The 17,733-nt window shown below is 44.1% G+C and overlaps 1 protein-coding gene and 1 long non-coding RNA gene across 4 annotated transcripts; both read left to right on the top strand.

Moving 5' to 3' along the window:
• The first annotated feature begins 3,832 nt into the window (after nt 1–3,832).
• On the top strand, nt 3,833–10,664 carry LOC129604273 (uncharacterized). The gene is made up of 2 exons (XR_008695032.1): nt 3,833–6,985; nt 7,121–10,664. It is a non-coding gene; the product is annotated as an uncharacterized LOC129604273 (long non-coding RNA).
• An 811-nt stretch (nt 10,665–11,475) lies between these two features.
• Nucleotides 11,476–17,474, top strand: slc23a4 (solute carrier family 23 member 4). Of its 3 annotated transcripts, XM_029154686.3 has the most exons (13): nt 11,476–11,802; nt 12,155–12,211; nt 12,770–12,904; nt 13,272–13,429; nt 14,328–14,487; nt 14,577–14,758; nt 15,097–15,217; nt 15,292–15,448; nt 15,534–15,787; nt 15,863–16,027; nt 16,137–16,245; nt 16,330–16,425; nt 16,506–17,474. In XM_029154686.3, exons 2-13 carry the CDS (start codon nt 12,164–12,166, stop codon nt 16,772–16,774), a joined length of 1,854 nt encoding a protein of 617 aa, XP_029010519.1. In that variant the 5' UTR covers nt 11,476–11,802; nt 12,155–12,163; the 3' UTR covers nt 16,775–17,474. The 3 variants fall into 3 exon arrangements, with proteins under 3 accessions (XP_029010519.1, XP_029010521.1, XP_029010520.1); XM_029154688.3 differs by lacking the exons at nt 11,476–11,802; nt 12,155–12,211; nt 12,770–12,904 and adding an exon at nt 12,961–13,072; XM_029154687.3 differs by lacking the exons at nt 11,476–11,802; nt 12,155–12,211; nt 12,770–12,904 and adding an exon at nt 12,969–13,102.
• The last annotated feature ends 259 nt before the right edge of the window (nt 17,475–17,733 follow it).

The following is a 17,733-nucleotide window of genomic DNA, read 5'->3' as shown; positions in this document are numbered from 1 at the left end:
TATCTTTCAGTCCCCGGTGGGTCAAAATGCAGAGTCCTGTGATGTGGGGAATGTGAGTCGATCAGCACCGACGGCGTCGATATCGCTCTGAGCACCAGCCTCGGCCGCAGGGCCTCGGGTAAGCAGCAGGGCAGCCAGCACACGGCCTGCAGGAGCTGGGGCTTCTGTCAGGAAAACACCAGTTATGCCGTGAACAGATCCTTAAGATCACACACAGTGGACAATACGCAGACCGTGGCGATTGCGTACATTCAAAGTCAAATTGCGAAACATTAAATGGAACCATGCCCATTAAACTGACTCACTGGTGCTTCATGAATTAAAAATTAATCATTATTAAAAATGAGAACATGTCGTGTCAATGTGTTCTTACGTCATAATACAGCGTCTGACGAGTGGCCGACTGGACGTGCTGTCTGCTCATCAGCTCTATGTCCTTCAGCGTCTCGGCCTTCCTCCACTTGGCTCTGCGGTTCTGGAACCAAATCTGCAAGAAAAATGAATCATAACGTTGTCTCATTTCTGTTTATTAACAAGCATTTTTAAAGAATTATCTAGCAAGGAAAAACAAGCTAATTTATTTGATAGTTTACTTAAGAAAACAGTTAAACAATATTAAAAAACAATAAACTTTAAGTTGGATTTTACAAATGTCACAAATGTATGAATGCAGTATATGTATAGAAAAATGTGGCCTATTTAATTTTACTCTTATTTTTAATCCTATGAAAAAAAATCTAATTATATAAAACAACTCATTGTGTCTGGGGAGAATTTGTATTCTTAGCAAGTTTGGCTTCGGTAGTTTATTGCTGTTACATGAAACGGAAATTAAAATCTATTAGCAATTTATGCTAGTTAAAATTATAGACAATCTGTGTGATCAATTTTTGCTGTCAGGAGTTTATAGAAACAATTTTTCATTTACAGAATGTATGTATTATATATTATCGCTCATATTGCACTAGCGGTTGCTGTGCTGACCAGTACTAATCCTAAACCGAGTACAGCAGCAGCAGGAGGCCGACCTGTATTCGGCCCTCGGTGAGGTGCAGGCGCGAGGCTAACTGGTCTCTGGAGTTGATGTCGGGGTAGTGGGTCTGCAGGAAGACCTCCTCCAGCTCCTGCACCTGGAACGGCGTGAACGTGACCCTGGTCTGCCTCTTTTTCCTCTGACCTGTAACCAGGCCAGTCTTTATAAACACGAAGCCAAGCCTCAATTAATGCGCTTAGAAAACATTGCGTCATACTCACTCACACAACCTGTGTTTGCCTTTGGAGACTCTCCAAGTAGTTGAAACTGACCACAGTCTATGGACAGAGTTAGAGTTACAATCGCGCTTTCTGCTGATTTTACAGTGTGATGGCATTCGTCAACAAAATACTAGTACTGCTATTGCTAAAACTACTTTACTGCTACTAATACTACTACTGCTGCTATTTCTTCTAGCTCCACTACTACTGGTACTATTGCTACACTTCTACTACTACAGTACTACTACTACTACCACCATTTTTTGTGAATTCATTTCTCAACAAAAATACTGCTACTGCTATTTCTTTTATTTTTACTACTACTGTTACTTATGCTACTACAAATAATAATAATAATAATAAAGTAAACAAAATTAAATATAGATTAACAGACTTTCCCTGTAATTGCACTTCTTAATTAAAATATTGCTACTGATATTTCCTCCTTCTCTTCTACTACTTCTGCTAAAATTTACTACTACTGCTCCTAATAATAAAGTAATTACATATAGGAGTACAGGACATACTGTACCTGCAGACGAACGCAGGTGGGATGTGGTCGTCTCCTTGAGGACAGGCCAGTCACGGTGAGCTCCTGTCTCTCTGCGGACGCACGCAGGCCGACTCAGTATCTCTTCGATTGAGTGCGAAAGCTTTTTCTGTGGCTGAGTTTGTCCGTCTTGATCCACGCAGTCTTTCTGTGCGCCTCCTCTATTGCAAATTACTGGTAACTCATCCCCCGCCATCAGAAGCTCCTGTCATTAGATGTTTAGTCACTGAATAAACTTTTCCCCACTGCTGTTCCAGGTCGACACAACAAAAACGAACAGGCAACAACGAAAAACAAGAACCAAACAGTCTCCTTTGATTTCTAAATCCCGATGGTCTCTGTTGGACTCCAGCCGGTACAAGGTGAGGACAACGAGGCTGTCCTCGCTCTGCTGTCACTGTGTGTGACCTGCATCACATGGTCATCATCAGGGAGGAGCAACAGGCAGCGTCTACCTCCAGAAAAATTCAGTAATCAGCATCCATTCTTTTCTCCCAGTGTTCTCGAAGAGCTGCTGTTTAAGGTGTGTGCATTGTAATTATGTAAAGGTCCATTCCTGATATTATCATCTGTCCTTATCAAACACCATTTAATTCAACTTTTAGTTGTCAACTTGACATTTTATTGCTTGTTGTGTCACAAACCCTACAACTAGGTGTAGTAAAATTTCGAATTCATTTGAAATTCTTGTAGCTTTATAGATGTTTACTTACCATCAAACATTCAACGTGTAGCATGTTTAAATGACTGCTTCTTTTTCTTATCGGCCATTTTATAGGAAAGCTAATCTTTATCACCTTGCCCTCGGTTTGCTCCCTCACACTGTGGTTCACCTTTCAGCAACAATACGGGACGAGCACAAGCCTTTAGTGACACCCTGTGGTGCTGTTTAAGTGCTGTTTAAGATGACCAGCACCATCTAGTGGCGCTGGCCCTTTAGTGAGGGCAGAGTGAGGAGACACACACACACACACACACACACACACACACACACACACACACACACACACACACACACACACACACACACACACACACACACACACACACACACACACACACACACACAGCGAGCGAGTCACAGGAGGGATAACGACTTCATTGTTTGTCTGTAGTAAGCAACTCTTTAGTTTATTTTTGTAGTTTCAGTGACAGAGTAGCATTTTGAACTGAAACATCTGCATCAAGAAACAGACTATAATCTGCAGTGTAGAATACACACTGGCACTGATAATCAATGCAGATTAGCCACAGACGAAACTCAGTTTCAATCAGATTATTTTGAAGTTTTGCAGACTAGCTCATTAAAAGAGCAAGGAAGTACCGTACCCAAAACTGGGTAAAAGTGTTAGGCCAACATAACATACACTAAAAACGCACAATATGAAGGTGGATTAAAATTTCAGCAAATCTTTTCAAAAACTACCAAAAGGTCGGTGTATATATTTGTATTAACAGTGACCAAACCTCATCAGAGTTTTAATTTTTTTATTTCACACCAGCACCAAGAAATTCATTTTTTTCATATCTGTCATTAATTATCACCATTCACCATGTGACACGTGGAGAAGACCCCTCCCTGCAATCCTCAGTAGACGACAGTGTCCTGACAACAGGGTGATGGATGGGTTCCTCTCTGCTAAGTGTTTGATTGCACCCAGCACATCACACAATTGGATTATGGGGCCGTCTTAAAGGAACGCGGGACATTTACTGTAAAACACTGCTGTGCTGCTAGTTTCTTCCACTTTCCTTCAACTCTTCTATTCTGTGTCTCGTTCCCATTTGTGGCCTATATGTGATCATGTGCCTAAGAATTACAGTGATAAAAGTGTCCACAATAAACAATGAACAGGCTGCTGGAAGCTTGCTTCAGTCACTGGACCCATTCTTTAACATGATTCATGTTGGTGTCATCACAGTGATGCTTGGCTGTAATGAGCAGATGACAACAACAGCATTTCCGCCCATTACAACCAGCTTCATGTTCTTTAGGGAGCTGAAATACAACCATTTATTCACGTGTTATGGCAAAAATTGTCTCTTCCTTATTTCTATGTGTCTTCCTTACTTCTATGCAGTTATTATATGATTTATGACTTATGTTCTGCAATTAATATCTTATGTTTTGTCTTACTGTATGCATTTGACATTTCACCTAGATTGTTCAATGGTTGTCTCTGCCTGATAGACTCTCAACTCTAGCTCCCAAACCCAAGGTCGGGGAGTTGTGTCTCTGTCTGTTGAGACTTGGTGCTCCTTTCTCACAGATAGTTGGACGTCAGCAATGCAGGTGTGAGAATGTAAACATCTTCACACACACTGTGACAGGGAGGAGATGGTGCATGTAATTTGATTGGGTTAGAAAGACATTCCACCCTAGTCGGACAGAGAAGCTAAAAGGCAGAAGCAACTTTAGGATCGTGGGCTCTTTGCATCACACCTTCGTGGTGTGTGCACTGATCTCCCCAGCTGGTTTTGGTTTGTTGATGTGCACGATCAACATCCATGCTTTTTATTTGCTTTCCCCATTATTTTTATTTTCTTTATTATTTCAATAAATCGCACAAAAGGACAACTCTCTCTCATCTACTTCTTTATGGAAAATTTCCACCACAGAAATTGGCGTTGTCGGCAGGATCCCGCAGCAGGTCGTCTGGACGGTGTGACCAGGGACGATAGTCCTGAGGACTAGGGTCGCTCAGCCTCCAAACCTCTACAGACATTCAGAGCTGGGAGGACTGCTCACCCGTCTGGATCGCCTCTGACGAGATCCACGAACTCAGATTCAAACTCAAATCCTAATTTGGCTCAGCTCGGTGAGAGAGATTCCTTTTAATTTGGGAAAAAACAAAAAGAAAATATAACTAGGAAAAGAGATAATATTTCTAAAACGACTATGTGGCTGAAAACATCTAAAATATAATAATTAGGACCAAACAATTTTTTTAATTAAAAAACTTAATATTCGGGTAAAATTAATTAGGTCAAAGTGTGCCCTGGTGGTCGAGACGGTGGTTGCTAAGGGTTGGCTCGTGGAACCGAGCTTCCGTCTGTACTGAGGATACAGACATGTTTTTCTGATCTGTGCGTGGTCCACACGTGGGGGACTGAGTATAAAAGACGGCTTCTGAAAGAGGGAGTGCGTTTGCAGAGTGAAGTATTTTCAAGAGACGAGGGCCCCGGGCCTAGAGGGGCCTAACGTTGAGGAAGTACTTCGTGAAAGACTCTGTCGCCAGATCGGGTTGGTTCCCTTTTTACGGAGACGTCCGATAAAAAGGCATTTTGGGAAGGTTCCGGCCGGAACACATAAAAATCTAAGGCAGAAAACCGCCGGGACTCTGAAAGATGGGTTCGGGGCGATCTAAGTCTCCACCACCAGACTGCAGCATTACAAAACTAAAGGTAATTAAAAGTAAAAAGTAAATATGGTTATTAGTGCGTTTCATGTTTCCATGAGTGGGAAACTGGTTATGGGTTCAAAAGGAGAATCGCTTGTGTAAAAGACATATGCACCTTTAAAAGAAAAATTAGATACAAAAAGATGAAATTTGAAAAAGCAAAACTATCAAAACTAAAGCCCTAAAAGAAACAAAAGAGTGATGAGAGTAACAGGAAAAAAGGAGATAACAACTCTGGGGAAGAATTGTTTGCACTCGCCACACACACACATACACCACACCACACACACACATGTCATGCCAAGAGCAAATGCTCCCATTCTTTCTGCTCTCTATTCTAATGCAGAACTGAGCGCGATGAGGGTAAATCCGGATCTGGACTCCTTTCCCACCATCAGCAGAAGAACCAAAGGAGAAGAAGCGCCAACCAACAACCAGAACAGGGTGGAAGCTCTGACACCACAGCAGCTGGAGGACACAGACCACAGCATGGACGCCTCACAGACTCCCACAACGTCTGCAGCCATCACGTTCTGGGCTCATCAGATGAACCAGCTACTACAAGCGTGTGTGTCTGACAGACACCTGCTTATGACAATCAGCAAAGGAAAACAAGGACAGAGCAACAGCAGAGAAGACATGCTCTGACACAGACACTGGTTGAAACAACAGGAGAGGCTTCAGACGTGATCGGCCCAATAGAGCTGCATCCAAGCATCCAGGAAAGGTCTGTCATCGAGGAACAACTGTCCCATTGAAAGGCTTCACCCGCTGGCGCTCACATGAGACTGATGGTTGGGGAAGGAGGAAGGTGACGGTTCCTTTTCACGTGACGTACAAGACGGTACCGCAAACACACACACACACACATTCATACACGCAATGAAGAAACACGCTTACAGCTGATACACGCTCAAATTCATGTTCATGCTTATCTGCTCGCAATGAAGAATCGCTTTTTGCTTAAAAAAATCCCACAGAGTGATTTTACAATGATGACAAACAGCTAAATGACAACTGCTGCATGACTTTGCAGTCTGATGGGTTTAAACTATTTTAACTTGCAACAAATTCAGTAATAAAATCCTTCATGTTTCTAAAAATACTTGTGCACAATATAGGTTTGTCTGGCCAGACTAGAAGACTGTAGAAAACAAAAACAGACCATAGGAAGACTCAAACTGACTGAAACAGACTATCAATGACTATTAAAGGGAAGACGACTATTAGAGAGAAGTAATAATAATTACTGTACGTACCAGACTATTAAAGAAAACTTACTGTTTCACTGTCTTGTGCAACATCTGCAGCAAGACACCTTAACATTCATTTTTGCTTTCAAACTTGTGCCCAGTTAAATTTTTAGGAAGAGATCTCATGTAGTTTAGATATTTGATTGATTTCCACTCCAGACGGAGTGCAGGTTACATCTACAGACATTCTAAATAATCCCTCTTTTGTTGGTGTTAACTTCAGCTCAGCTGTGCTCTTATCATTGGCTGCTGAGGGGGGGCTGTAACTGAGGCCCTCACACAGGCTGCTTCACAGCTTGTTTATGATTTCACACACACACAAACTGACCTCAACTTCCCTCTTTTGGGATGGACACAGGTCTGCGCTTGCGATTTCATTTACTAATGAACAAAAAGATTTTTGATGTTTATTTTACAGTTACACACGTCCCTCTGTGAAAACATGATGGAGACAGATGACAGGACGTGGGTCCTTTCGTGAACAGATGTGAACGGGGTGGAGACTGGTGAACGACTTCTGACCCCATGTGACGTATTCACCTACTTTGCATACTTAAAAAAAAAAAACAAAAACCTTTTTTTTATTCTGCCTGTCATGCACAACAAGCAGTGAACCTCCACATTCTAATGACACACTACATGTTTTTATTTTCATTTTTCAGAGGACGCTCTGACCCAACACTCAGCCTTACAGGAAGCCCTGTTTCCCTGTGACTCACACACAGACATGATGTAGGTTCAATCAGAGGATGTGAACCAGTGGTCATCACACCTAAATCTGACCACAGACCATGTGAACAACAACACCCTCTTAAAGGAGCCATAGATGGCGTTACTGCAGACACCACTAAGCTACTGAAACATTGGATGCTACAGGCCACAAAGAGAGCCTGTCTAAATTACAGTTTGTTCAGACAAAGGTTATTTTCTGGGTCATTGTAATTACAGCTGATGGCAAATCCATCTCACCCAACAGAGTTGAAGCAATTTGAAACCTGCCTAAAACGTGCACGTAAAAACAGCTGATGTTTTTTCTAGGTCTTTGTTCTTATTGTAGGACTTTCGTTCCTAACTTTACTGTCTTTGAGGCCCCACTCAGGGTTCTGATGCAGACGTCTTCATCGTCCACTTCTTGTCTCACGTGGACGTCTGAGGCTGAACAACGTTCACTGACCTCATGCTTGCTCTTCAGTCGGCTCCTACCTTGGGTCTTCCTGATCTGACCCTATGCGACCTTTCACTCAAACAGTGGATGAGAGATCAGGTTGTACGACTTCTGTTCTTTGTCCTCATACTGTGTCTTTGATTCTTTTGGAAAACATCACATCTTTCTACAGCCAGATGGCTTAGATACAACACCACCTTGCTCAACATGCTGAAAATTACTATCAAGAGTCCGTCGTGAAGTCTGGCGCTTTGCAAAGACACTGCTCTGCTCAGGCTGCAGAGTTGATTGCGTTGACTGAAGCTGGTAAACTAGCAGAAGGAGAGACTGTTACCATCTACAGACTCCACAGATGCTTGTCACACGTTGGTTCTCCTTGGAAGCATGGGAAGCTTTGAAGTCTGATTGCAAACCTATCTTACATCATGATAAGGTTCTGCTTTGCTGGACGCTGTCCTGCTGCCTACAGCTAATGCTGTTTGTAACTGTCCAACATCAGTGACGACTTTGTTTCTGCCGACGTGCAGCTGCAGACGCTGCTGCGAAGGTCGCTGCCCAACAACCCCTCCCTCTCCTGATCCTTGTTTCCTCTCCTGATCCTTGTTTCCTCTCTCCAACTCTCTCTATCCTTTCCTTCCTTTCTTCCTCTCTCCCTGTGCTTTAAACATTTTCTACCTCACAGGAACGCAGACTCTGGCTGACGAATGGTTCCACCTGTAGCCATGGAGTCTGGTTTGGGCCTGATGGAAGCAGTGCCGCCCAAACACTTTTTCCCCACAATTCAGATTTCTCAACAGGTGAAAACAGGCGACAGAACCACTGCACATCATTCAACCAGGAGACTGGGTGATCATTAAGGAGCTTCGCAGGAAGCACTGGAACTCAAAGCGGTGGCAAGGTCCCTTCCAGGTCCTTCTGACGACCAACACGGCTGTGAAGATCGCAGAAAGAGCGACTTGGATCCACTCCAGCCACTGCAGGAAGGTCCCGGATCCGACAGACGACCCTCCATCTATATCTACACCACACGAGAAACCACCACTGACGAAAAGAACTGAGAAGGTCGACCCTCGCTGTGCTCACACATGCACTGAGGCGAGGCTGCGTTGACCGTTCAGCTAAAGGTGTGAGCCAAGCGCCGCCTGAAGCTGCGCCGGTGAATCACACTATCAGACCATACATCTACACACACGCTCCTGAGAAAACACACACACGAGCAGCCTTGAGTTGCCGACGCTGGACGACGTGTAGACTCTTCACATCACGGGAGTGACAGTGACTCAGAGGACATTGGGAGGAAACCTGGCGGTGATAACGAATCCCAAGTGTCTCTGTGATCAGCTGATCACAACCTGAAGGACTCCAACGAACTGGCAATACATCAACACACAGGTTGGAAACAATCTAACGCTACTGTTCAACAGGAAGAAGCAGATTGTTACGAGACATCAATTGTAAACATGCTTTGTTAGACTTCATTTTATGTTACTTGGATTATTGCCTTTAGCATATGATGTTTCTATGTAACTTTACACACTACTTTTGAATGAGAAAATTCACAACAACAACAACACTGAGTTTAAATATCCTAAAGTTGACTTGGTGTTTAATTTGCTCACAATCACTTTATTCACTGCTACAATTAGTTCTATCCTTCATCTACAGATGAAAGACAACACAAGCGGAAATATGCATCATCATTCTGGTTAAATCCCTGAATCTCCTATTCGCTCTAGATGCAAATGTACAATTAAAGATCCGAAAGCATTAAATCTATCTTAAGAATATATGAAACAGAACCCCACCGGAAACGTATGGCTATCATACATTAATTGTCTTTATTACATTACAATTGAATGGCCGTAGACACGTTGTTAGCAGAGAAAAGAGGCGGTTGTGTTGTGTTTGGAGACGCATATTGTACTTACATCCTGAATAACACTGATTCTAATGGTATTGTGGCGAAGGCGCTCCACGGCCTTCAGAATCTCAGCTAACTCTGGTATAGGTTCTTTCCCTTGGAATTGGCTAGACGAGATGTCTGGAAAATGGAAATCTGTTCTCATGTCTGCAGCTGTTTCCTTTATAATTGAGATGGCTGTGATTCTCTTGTTTGGTTTTTGCGTTATCACACTGGTTAGAGGTCTCATCATGCGTGCGACCCCAGCAACACTCTCGTATCAAATGACACAATGCACTATGTTCAAAAACCCCAACTCTAATTCACTTAATGACTTTGACGATGGTCTTAGGCTATCTGACCACGAAATATAATCTGATACGAATATGATTATGGGCTTATTTTCTTCACATGCCGATACAGAAGTTATTCTTGTATAACTACCCACCAAAAACAGCTCCCAACCTTTTATCCCTAAGTTACTTGCATTTTATGTGAAGGTGTATTTTTGAATTTTGACTTAATACACTTATTGTTTCATTTGCAAGGATCTTGTTTGATTAATGTGTAATCAAAAGGGGGGAGTGTTATGGCAAAAATTGTCTCTTCCTTATTTCTATGTGTCTTCCTTACTTCTATGCAGTTATTATATGATTTATGACTTATGTTCTGCAATTAATATCTTATGTTTTGTCTTACTGTATGCATTTGACATTTCACCTAGATTGTTCAATGGTTGTCTCTGCCTGATAGACTCTCAACTCTAGCTCCCAAACCCAAGGTCGGGGAGTTGTGTCTCTGTCTGTTGAGACTTGGTGCTCCTTTCTCACAGATAGTTGGACGTCAGCAATGCAGGTGTGAGAATGTAAACATCTTCACACACACTGTGACAGGGAGGAGATGGTGCATGTAATTTGATTGGGTTAGAAAGACATTCCACCCTAGTCGGACAGAGAAGCTAAAAGGCAGAAGCAACTTTAGGATCGTGGGCTCTTTGCATCACACCTTCGTGGTGTGTGCACTGATCTCCCCAGCTGGTTTTTGGTTTGTTGATGTGCACGATCAACATCCATGCTTTTTATTTGCTTTCCCCATTATTTTTATTTTCTTTATTATTTCAATAAATCGCACAAAAGGACAACTCTCTCTCATCTACTTCTTTATGGAAAATTTCCACCACACACGCGAATAAGCGAACGGACACGTTTGTGCTGTGATTCTGGCTTATTCTTAGCTTATTAAATTGAATACTGGCTCCGGGCCCAGGCTTTTACTACCTGGCATGTGATGCTAATATATTACACACACTCACATGCACACAAAGCAGAAAGCCTCATGATGTCCCAGCGCTGCTACTCTCTGAGCTTTGCACACTTCATGTGAGCTAAATTTCCCTTTTTGGTGAATTTTGTTGAAGTGTTTCTTTGGGGCAAATTGATTTACAGATGATTTGCAAAAAACTTAAGGTTGGTGCAAATACATACAAATATACTGTATGTATATATATATATATATATATATATATATATATATATATATATATATATATATATATATAATATACTAAACATACTCTTTCATTTTCTGAGTTGTAACCTTTAACAAAATGTCGGCTGATATTTAGGCTATACACAACAAAAGACCTCAGTGTGCAGTGCGAGTATGACGACCGCGGCCGATACAGATCAAAAACACTGATAGTCATGAAATGTGTGCACGATTTCTACACACAGTACAGTATTTGTTATAGCTCCAGGGGCTGACAAGTCCTGAAATGTTGTGTTTGCACTTTTATGAATGTACATAAAAAATAACACTGAAAAGAGCAATAAAAAAGCAAAACTGAATTGTTATACGTTATGTGGAGTTGGCAACAGAAAAGCATTTTTAGTAGCAGTTTAACACTTGGATCTTGACTTTGGAATCAGAAAAGCAAAGAAATGCAAATACAGTGAATGCGAGTCTAGGGCTTAATACTTCCTAATTCAGAGGGTGCGGGCTGCTATCAAACTCTGAAGTTAGAGCTATAATCTAATTTGACCTTAAATCCAGTTGCGGGACCTTGAGATGTATGGTCGAGTAGGAAATGAAATTAACATGTCGTGAACTTCTACCCATCTTTAAAACCCGCTCCGTACCATGTGATAGTGTCAGGAACATGTGATCGTCCCGGAGGTTGGTCCTCTAAAACCAACATTTGTTGTCAAGATTAGGAGGAAGGTAGTTGAACAGAAGCATCAGCCGTGACTGTTTGGAGAAGCAGCGCCACACAGCAATCGGTGAGTTTTAAAAGAGCAAACTCTGGGAATTATACGTTTTAGCTTTTTAAAGGGCTCTTGTTGAGGCGCTCAGAGACAACAAAGGCCGTGTGACCCGTCTGACAGGATGTCTCCTGTCTGCTCGGACGCTGGCGGGTCAGCTGCTGCTACTGTTGTAATTGGGTTCACATGAACGGTCGGCGGGACGCGGCGGTCTCATGTCTGAGCTCCACTCCGTCTCATGCGCTCACACGCTCCTGCCTCCCCGTCCGTTACTCCCCTCCAGTCCTCTCCCCTTGACCTCCCTCCTGTCCGACTAATGCTCCTTTCATTTCTCACCCCTGCCTCATTCGACCACCACCTGAGCCTTTAGGCTGAAGACATGACTCCAGAGAAGGAAGGCAGTGGTCTGGACAACTACGCGTTTGCAGTGAGTACATGTTTCATTTGCTTAGTCCTCGAGCAGAAACATTTGGATAACTGTGAAGTTAAGTCAAAATAGTTAGATGTATAAAATATATAAATGTACATGTATACATTCAATGGAGAAGCTTTTAATTTACTTACTCGCTTACTTAGTGATTTGATGAACTGGAAAATACAGACAGAAAAAACTAAATTGTCTGTTCTTAATGTTAATAGTTATTATTAACTAAGTTACCAGAACATTTAGTTTATTTAAGAATAATAATTAGACAGAACACTAAATGTTCTGGTCATTGCATGGTCATGGGTACATGTGGATGTACTTGTTTACATTCCAGCTCCTCCGTGACTGAAATCACATTACTGACAACACGAATGACGTCCACAGTAGTTAGACAAACAAAACCTGATTTATTGTGGTTCTGTCCTGTTGTCTGGGTTGTGGTAAAATAAAAATAAAACCATTCACATATTTGATCTAACTTACTCTAACTCTAAATCTGCAGAGTGACGTCATTGCTGTATTTTTCACCCGCTTGCGTTTCTCTCCGGCCTTTAAAAGCTCGAGGGGCGATTCTGCGATCTGCCTCGCGCCAATGGCGGCAAAACGAGCGGCGCGGACCAAGACGGCAACAAGCTGGCGTACTGCGTCACAGACGTTCCCCCCTGGTACCTGTGCATCGTCCTGGGCGTCCAGGTGTGTCAGCCGAGCCCGCGCCAACGACTCCACATTCCCTGGTTGCCAGAGTGACATGTTTGTGGTGTAACGTAGCAACGCAAACGCTGCTTCTGTTGGATGTTTCCTTCACGGTTGATTAGGTTCCTTTTAGTCCCGTCCGGCCGCAGCACGTGCCTGGGTGACTTGGTAAACACGTCTGAGATGACGTCAGCAAAAGTTTGTTTTATGTCATCGGATCATGGAAATATTAGCATCTTAGCATCTTAGCTTGTGTCAGTAAACAGCTCCACGAAGCACTGACACGCGCTGTAGATTAATTAAACCGGCGTCTTCTTCTTCTTCTTCGTCTTCTTCTTCTTCTTCTTCTTGTCCTCCTGCCGCTCAGCACTGTCTGACCGCATTCGGAGGCATCATCGCCATCCCGCTGATCCTGTCCCAGGGCCTGTGTTTGCAGCACGACGGCCTCACGCAGAGCCACCTCATCAGCACCATCTTCTTCGTCTCTGGCATTTGCACCTTGCTGCAGGTCACCGTTGGCATCAGGTGAGAACCACAGAAGAAGTAGAGCAGAAAAGCGCTTAGGGTGACAAATTAATTAGAGGCTTTTTTTCTCTCTTTGAGGCTGTTAAATCGCTGAGTAAGCCTTGTGGCGCCTTGCTTCGGTTCACGCTTTGACACAGAAATCCAGCAGAACATCGGGCTGCATTAAAGTGGAATTAGCACCTTCCGATTAAACCAGGAGAACAGGACAAGCTCTGAGCTTTGCTTCCTAACCCCTTTTGGACTGGGCGGCCTGCCACCGTCAATCAACCATGAACAATAGAAAATGCTAATTATTGGTTAATGGGCCCAGATTCAACAATATGTACGTTACAGTACCGTAACATTTTTTTCTTGATGACATAACGAGATCACATCTCACACAGTATTTTTATGAACTTACATAACTAACACAATAAACAAAGCTAAACCGAGAACTTGTGCTTGAGCTTGCGCAGTCTCAGCCTGGCTGAAAAGTTGGCCACAGTAGGATTAGGGAAAGAATTTCCATCTCATTATGTTTGGAATCTGCTTCTTGCTAAACCCACATTCCCGTAGCTTAGCACCACTGACGCTTTCTTGTCTCTTTGCAGATGCCCGAAAGTCATCTGTCGGGACAACGGCCATATTGATTATTGGCTTCCCTTACGTTAGTTCACGATGAAAATGACAATAGCAGGGTGCATTTAACAAGTCTGATAGGAACTAGTGAGGTGCAAGTCTCTAAAGTCACATGATTTAAAGTAGCAGTCGTATCATGTGACTGAAGGAAGCAGGGCCTGCAGACGCCGTGTGAATTGGGAAGAGCTACACTTTTACAGCTTGTGTTGCTCTGTTGCTCTTCTCACCTTGTTCAGTGCACGATTCTGCATTACGTGACTTCCCCGCCTTCATTTTCCAGGCTGCCCATTCTCCAAGGCGGCACCTTCACACTGTTGGCGCCCTCCATGGCCATGCTGTCCATGCCCGAGTGGACGTGCCCCTCGTGGACCCAGAACGCTAGCTTGGTCAACACGTCGTCCACAGAGTTCACAGAGGTGTGGCAGAGTCGGATGAGAGCGGTGAGTGCAGCAGATGCCCCACATCACCTTTCTGCACCTCTGTCCAATCCAAACCGTTCTCACTGGCATCAAACGTCTTTGTCATCCAGCTCCAGGGCTCCATCATGGTCGGCTCCCTCTTCCAGGTGTTTGTCGGCTTCTCGGGCCTCATCGGCCTCTTCATGCGCTTCATCGGGCCCCTCACCATCGCTCCCACCATCTCTCTCATTGGACTGTCACTGTTCGACTCAGCCGGCAGCAGCGCTGGCAACCACTGGGGCATTTCTTCCATGTGAGTGGACTTTCAGGGTTTGGCCTCAGTGTTGCTGCGGCATGGAGGACCTCACGTGATGGTCTAAATTTGTGATCGTGATAATATAATGCAGCACCTGAGAGTTTTAGAGTTTGGCTAAACGCATAAAGCTCAATTTTTCTCAATAATTGTTAATCTCAAACAGTAGGTTATGTTAAATCTGCTTTATTTTATAGCTACAGTTCAGCCATAATAAAATAAGAGTCTTATACAAATCTGTAGCGGCAGGAAAACCTATTAAACAAAAGAACGTAGCTCTGAGACACTTGACGTTGGTACAGTACAGTCAGGTTTGTTCGTGTCTTCCTTTTCCACAGGACGACAGCGCTGATCATCCTGTTCTCACAGTACCTGCGTCACATCTCTTTGCCTTTCCCAACGTACAGCAGGGACAAAAAGCTGCACACCTCCCGCGTCTACATCTTCCAGATTCTCCCTGTACGTGAAAGTTGTGTTTTTAGCAGCTAGAACAATCTCAGCACCCAACCCAGTGACTATTAATTCATCTACAGGTCCTGCTTGGAATCACTTTGTCTTGGCTGATCTGCTTTATCTTGACAACCTACAATGTGCTTCCCACTGATCCAGACCAGTATGGTTACCTGGCCCGCACTGATATAAAAGGAGACGTTATTGGGCAGGCACCCTGGTTCAGTTTCCCATATCCAGGTGGGTGAACCTTTCAGTAAAATGCAAAAAACGGCCATGTACAGTATGTGACGATCTGATGTCTCACGTTTGAATTTGACCCCAGGCCAGTGGGGGGTGCCCACTGTGAGCCTGGCCGGGGTGGTGGGCATCCTCGCTGGTGTGATTTCCTCCATGATTGAGTCTGTCGGAGACTACCACGCATGCGCCAGGCTGTCCGGGGCCCCGCCTCCCCCTAAGCATGCCATCAACAGGGGCATCGGCATCGAGGGGCTGGGCTGTTTGCTGGCCGGAGCCTGGGGCACAGGAAATGGCACCACCTCGTACAGTGAGAACGTCGGCGCCCTGGGCATTACGAAGGTACGACGAGACGTTTGTCTCTGGGATTCGTCTCCTTTCACTGCAGGCCGTCACGGGCTCTGCCTTGTTCTGCAGGTGGGCAGTCGTATGGTGATCGTGGCCAGCGGGGTGCTGATGGTGGTCATGGGTGTGTTTGGTAAAGCCGGGGCCATATTCACCACCATCCCGTCGCCTGTGATCGGAGGCATGTTCATGGTTATGTTCGGGGTCATTTCAGCTGCAGGAGTTTCTAATCTACAGGTTTCGAAACCAACATCACCACAGCAATAATACTCCTTAATGTATAATAGCACAATAGTAATGTGTGGATTGAAGTGAAGCATGCGTTTTGCTTCCCTCTCTTTTCAAGTACGCAGATATGAATTCAGCCCGAAACATCTTCATCTTTGGCTTTTCCATGTTCTCTGGACTTGTCATTCCTAACTGGATACTGAAGAACCCGACAGCCATCGCTACAGGTGCATACATGCAGCAATAGCTCCTATACTGTCATCTAATTACTGGAGCTGCTACCTTAACAGTTTTCCTTGTGTTGCGTTCAGGTGTGGTAGAACTGGACCAGGTGCTGCAGGTCCTTCTCACAACCAGCATGTTTGTGGGAGGTTTCTTTGGCTTCGTGCTGGACAACACCATTCCAGGTATCATCTTACTGGCTGTGGACGATTAAATAACCAACAAGGAAGCAAATGTAGATATTAATGCCACACGCGTCCAACAGGAACAAAGCACGAACGAGGCATCCTGGCGTGGAACAAGGCTCACGAGGACGATTCCAGCAACACGCTGGAGAGCGGAGAGGTCTACGACCTCCCCTTCGGCATCAGCTCCTACTTGTCATCCTCCTCCTGGCTCCGGTACATACCGTTCTGCCCACCGGGTGCGCCCAGCTCTCTGGGTGGATGTGGCGCAGATGCTAAATCCCTGGAGCCCAAGCAGCCGCTGGGGCACCCAGAGCCTGCACAAATCATTATCGGAGTGGCTCTGTGAGTCGTGAAGTCTCTGTAGCGTGCCACTTTGGGGGATTTTCCAAACGCAACATCTGAGGCAGCTCGATTTGGACCTCATGGTCCTTGTTAAAGACAATGTACTGTAACAACAGGGTGCAAAGTGTCTCTAATGACCTTTTGGAGTGACCTTTGCGATGCTATCTTGACTAATATATGGACATCCTTTTGGGTAGGTGAATAGAGATATTTTTCTGTACAATCGATTGTATTTTCATCGCCTAACACGTCTGAGTATGAATAATGGTATCATTTATTTAGAGCTTGATGTTTTATTATATTTCCACCCAGGTGCTAGACAAACACACAGTGAAATGACACTTGAATGCAGGCAGACCCTAAATTTAACGCCGCCTTCTGCTTCCTGTTTAAATGTATGGGTGTGCAACGCATCATTTAAATGGAGATTTTCTGCAGCAGTGTATATTTAATATAGAGACCAGGCAACATGCATACCGTATGTTGGATTACATGTTTTCACAGCTTTTCCCTCAAGTGATTCAACCCACCAGTCTGTTCATACTTACTCACTGATATCTTGTATACATATTAAGTTCTCACACGGAACTGGACAGTGACATACAAGTTCACGAAAGACTCCTATGTTGTGAAGCGTGGTCGTCTTATTCCACAGGACTGGTGAAGTAACATTAAAAATGGGCGGATGGAAGCTCTTCCTTTGAGGTTGATTCAACCTTTTGTTCCCCCGATTTGTTGCTTCTTTAAAGCTTCTGGAGATTTGGATTCTTTTAGCAACGCTAAAATGTCCAGGTACCGTGAAATTTGCTGCACAGTAGGAGCTATCGACATTATCTGCAGCCTGTGAGACACGACCTCTGGCTGTAAACGCAGCAGAGGAATCAAAGCTGAAGTAACACGTGGATTATACAACAGGCTCCGGATGAGTCCAACGTGCAGTGAGAGAGCTCAGAATTTCAGCCC

Source organism: Betta splendens, chromosome 6 (assembly GCF_900634795.4).
Source record: "Betta splendens chromosome 6, fBetSpl5.4, whole genome shotgun sequence".
NCBI lineage: Eukaryota > Metazoa > Chordata > Actinopteri > Anabantiformes > Osphronemidae > Betta > Betta splendens.
Note: the sequence above shows the minus strand (reverse complement) of the source record. Positions and strands in the feature narration are given on the sequence as shown.